Raw genomic sequence first — 4,925 nt, forward strand, 5'->3', positions numbered from 1 at the left:
TATATATATATATATAGATAGATAGATAGATAGAGACACACACACACACACACACACACACACTACAACTGGGGCTAGAGGCGCATTCACCTCCACTACAATTTGGGTAACACCCCAAGATCCCCCCAACTTTAAGGCTTATCACCTGGAGGCAGAGACAAAGAGTCCTGAACCCTGCTTGTAAAATTCTTAAGTGCCAAACCAGGACATGTGTGCCAGCCTCCAGCATTGTTAGGCCAGAGTGAATTATGGGACATGACTCAGCACCTGTCAACCATGTTGTCAGTCCTGCTCTGAAAACCCAGCAAGAGGTGCCCCAACCTGGCACATTTAAAGTCTTAATTTCAAAGCCTTTAGCACTCCTGCCACTTTCCTTTCTGCAGGGCCAGCCTGCTCTGCATGCACTGTCACCTGTATGAACTTTGCTGCTTTCTTATCGTCATATGCATGTCCAATTCTTTGCTGCACACAAGAACCTACAAACCCGTCCAGGACCACATCACCCACAGCAATGTTGGGGATACAACCCTGACAGTACAGTGCTTGCCTCACAGCAGGAGGCCCTGGGTTCAGTCCCCAGCACCCTGAAATACCCTAACAGTTTGGTAGCTTCATAAAAATGTAGAGCCAGGTGTGGTGGCACATGCCTGTAATCCCAGGACTCTAGAGGCTGAGAAAGAAGCATTTCTGTAATTTCAAGGCCAGCATGGGCTACACAGTAAATCCAAAGCCAGCATGAAGTACATAGCCTTGTCTTGAAAAGAAAATGATAAAATTAAAATGTAACATATACCTACCATATTACCAGCCAGTCCACTCCTGGGAATTCAAGAAAATGAAAAATGTGTCCACACGAAGACTTGTGCAGATGAGTTCAAGCAGCTTTATTTGTAATTTTCTCAAACTGAAGCAATCAACCTTCCCACCAACAGGCAAATAGAAAAACAAACTGTGGGATACACAGATAAAATAGGCTACTACTTACTCAGAAAATGGAATGAACTGTAAATAAATGTGACGACATGGATAAATCTTAAAATAATTATACTACGGGGCTGGGGAGATAGCTCAGTAGAATTAGCACTTCCCTGGCAAGCACAAGAGCCTGAGTTCAATCCCCAGTTCCACAAAAAAAAAGACTCTCTCCTTTTTGCCACCTGTTCTCTGTGTGTCATGCTGGTGGTGCCCCATGCTAAGCCCTGCAGGTATGTCTGGCAATGCACCCAGCCCAGGAGCCCAGGTGTGTGCTACGTCACCACTGGCCTATGGTGACTGGGATGTGGGGAAGGAAGCCCCTTCCTTAGGAGGCCAAACTGCAATGCAGCTGCTGCTCGGGCTCCCCATGGGCTTGGACTGAAGCGTGGAAGCTAACTCCGCCTGGCAGCACACTGAGCTTGCTTTAGTCTTTGCCTGCCCAGCTCTGCTATCCTCCTCCTCCTCCTGAGAGCATTTCTCCACACATCACTCTCCTTGGGGTCTATTTCCAGAGAACCAGCCTATGATGACCCAAACCAGCTTCATGAGAGACTGTATGGCTACCTCAGTTTCCCACTGCTATGACAAAATGCTTGAGACTGGGAACTTTATAAAGAAGAGGGTTTATTGAGCTCTCAGTTTTGGAGGGCTAGGATGCTGGCATCTTCTGGCTCGAGGGAGGTCTTTCTGCTCACTGCATCTCCTCATGAAGCACATGTGGAGGGAGACTGCAAGGTGAAACTGACAGCCAGAGCAGGGAGGGACACACTCAGATGACAACCCTCACTCTAGAACCAACCTGGGACCAGCCTGAGCCCTCCTAAGGCACTTCCAGCAACCCTGGCACCTTTTTTCCCCTTTGGTCTGGGGAACTAGGGACAGGGAATGTAGTTCAGCAGTAGAGCATTTGCCTAACAGGAATAAGACCCAGCCCCAAAGAAGAAAATAAGAGCAAAGTGAAGGAGTGGGGAGGGGAAGGAAAGGGAGGGAAAGATGGACAGGCAGGCAGGCTCGCTCTACCACAGCTGATACTGCCACACAGGAGGCCGAGCACCCCGAACACAAGGCCTGGCAGACAAGCCACATCTAAACCACAGCCATCTCCCAGGGCAGGGATGGTGAACCGTGCAGACTGATGCCCACACTGCAAAACACAACCCGCTGATTCATCACAAGTGCCAACACTGCGATTCAGCCTGACAGTCAGCTGCCGGGACACCTTGGCTGACATGCGACAGACAGGGCTGTGGCGCCCCACAGCACACATGCCACAGGCTTGCCACCACTGCCCTAAAATAAATTTTTGGACTCACAACCACTTCAGTTCCATTCCTTTGTCAGGAACAACAATTTTTTGTTTTGGGGTAAGTACTGGGAATCAAACTCATGACCTTGTACTTGCCAGGCAGGCATTATGCCACTGAGCTACATCCCCAGCCCAAGAACAACAGTTAAGGATGGCACAACTTCACTCTCCTAGAATGTCTAGAACAAGTACTCAGCAAATTTACTGAACAGGCCAGGGGCTGAAGCATGTGCCTGTCATTTCAGTTGTCTGGGAGGCTGAAGCAGGGGTAAGTTCAAGTCCAGCCTGAGCAACACAATGACTCAGTGAAACACTGCCTCAAAATTTAAAAAATGGGGACCAGGGAGATGGCTCAGTAGAGTAAGCACTTCCCTGGCAAGCACAAGGGCCTGAGTTCAACACCCGGTTCCACAAAAAATAAATAAATAATTTTTAAAAAATGTAAAAAGGGCTTGGGAACTTAGTACAAAGGCCCTGGGTACAAACCCCAGTACTGAAAAAAACAAGTCAACCAGGGGAAATCTAGGATGTCTTTTATTGGTTTTAGTTTAAGGCAGGGTCTCACTATGTAGTTCGGCCTGGCCTTAAACTCAGTATGTAGCATAGGCTGATCTCAAACTCATAATGATCCTGCCTCCGCCTCCAAGTGCTGAGTTTATAGGTGTCTACCAGCACACCCTGCTCCCCAAGGTCAGCACCTCTGATTTGGGATTGGCCCTGCCTGAAGGCATTGTGAGTCATAGCTGGTAGACAAGAGCTGAGAGATTCAGAGATGGGGTTGGGCCTAGGACAGCAGGGTGGCACCTCTACCACATCTTCCAGGTGAGGCACCGCATGCCACAAGGGTTGTGGGGAGGAACCCCCTGGTAAGTGGGCTTTCAGCAGCAGTCAAGGGGAGGCATCACCCAGACGCATCACCCAGCCTCTATCCAGATCTCTGTGAGAAAGGAGTGCATGTTACTTTTTTTTTTTTGGTGGAACTGGGGATTGAACTCAGGCCCTTGCGCTTGCCAGGGAAGTGCTTATTCCACTGAGCCATCTCCCCGGCCCCCCGAGCATAACATTAAGGAAGGACAACACAAGAAACTTTGCCCCAGTTACCTCTTGTCTGCCTGCAGGGGCAAAGAGGAATTGAAATCACAACATGGTCTTTTCTCACACTAACTGAGGAAGAGACAGGGAGACTGGGAGTCATGTGTTAGTTATATGGACTTCAGTCCCTGAAGGGATAGTCTGCTTCAGCCAAAAGTCCTGTCTGGTGTGTGCAGCACTGTGACCTTGAACTGTGAGCCTAGGTCTAGGCCAAGGGCGTTAGCCCAGATGTCCATAAGCACTCTGGACTATGATCTGTGCACACATCTATCTTCTCAGGGGGCTGGAGCACCCTGAGGGCAGGCACAGGCTGTGCTGGGACACCTGCCAGGACAAGGGCTTGGCATTGAGCAGGTGCAATCTGAAGGCTAACCCATGAAGGCAGCTGGGTGGTTATGCCAGACGTGCCACAGGACGCTCTGCAGGGTGCACACCTAAGCCTGACCCTGCCCATAGAACGAAACCCAAACTGTTGAGCAGCCTACAACACCTTTGGGCGCTCTAGTCCATCTTTCCAGCGTCCTCTTCTGCTGTTCGCTCGACCAGCCCCAGCCAAGCTCTTCCCCACGAGGCACGTTCGGCCCACGGTCCCTGCACTCCCCTGGCAGCCCTGCTCTCCTCTCCAAGTACATGTCCGTCTCTGCGGTCCCTCACCCCCTGGGGCGAGCTGTCTGGGAAGGGTGACTGCTGAGTCTGAACTAGAGCTGTACCCTGGCAACTCCACTTTTCTGACAGGACTTGTAGGAGGTGCATGAGTCTCCTGGGAAGGGCTAAGCAGTTTTCCACAACCTTTTCTTCTTAATTACCTGCACCAGGTACTTAGAGGCAGCCAATTTTAAACAAAACAGGCTTACTTTCACTTTCCTGGAGACTGATGGTAATTTTCTGCCCAAGGCCCGCCTAGCCTAATTTCTAGCCACCACCCCAGGAAAAAAAAAAAAAAAGCACAGTACTCCACCCAAGCTCCCCTTGCCCGTGGCAGTTCAGAGGACAAGGTCTAGTCCACCACCCACATACTCGGAACCAAGGCCGAGCGTGAAAACGGTAATCGTTGCGCCAGGTTGCACCGGCGCACGCGTGTAGCCCGCGGCAGGGGAGGCTGAGGCTGGAGGGTCACACGTCCAACTCCCACCGTGGGGGGACGGCGGGGGCTTCAGCGAGGCGGGCAGCCGCGTCGCAGGGCCCCAGCGCGGCCGGCGCTCTCAGCGCGGCCGGCGCTCACCGCACGCCCTCTCCGCAGCGCCCCTGGCTCGCCCTGGTCGCTCCGGAGCCCTGGCCCCCGCACCCTGGAGGCCTGCGCCTGCCTGGCTCTCGGCCCCGCCGGCCGCCTGTGGGCGCAGCTGCGGCGGCTCTGCGCCGACCACGTCTCGCGGCGCTTCTCGCCGCGGCGGCCCCCTCTGCGCCGCTTCTCCTCCATGTCCACCTTCTACCTGCTGGACCTCCGCACGCGGCAGGCCGAGCTGGGCCTGGACTACGGCGCGCCGCGCATGCGCCTGGGCGACGCGGCCCTGGTGTTCCGCGGCGGCCGCTGGGCGGCGGAGGGCCCGCAGGC

The 4,925-nt window shown here is 53.1% G+C and overlaps 1 protein-coding gene across 1 annotated transcript in view; it reads left to right on the top strand.

Moving 5' to 3' along the window:
- Positions 1–2,767: 2,767 nt before the first annotated feature.
- Positions 2,768–4,925, top strand: part of Cby3 (chibby family member 3) — a 3,178-nt gene continuing 1,020 nt past the window's right edge. The window contains exons 1-2 of the mRNA XM_023713090.1: positions 2,768–3,147; positions 4,614–4,923. Of these exons, the coding sequence (XP_023568858.1) occupies positions 3,116–3,147; positions 4,614–4,923 (342 nt within the window). The 5' untranslated portion in view covers positions 2,768–3,115. The remainder of the gene's footprint in view (positions 3,148–4,613; positions 4,924–4,925) is intronic.

Source organism: Octodon degus, unplaced genomic scaffold (genome assembly GCF_000260255.1).
Source record: "Octodon degus isolate 3935 unplaced genomic scaffold, OctDeg1.0 scaffold00029, whole genome shotgun sequence".
Lineage (NCBI taxonomy): Eukaryota > Metazoa > Chordata > Mammalia > Rodentia > Octodontidae > Octodon > Octodon degus.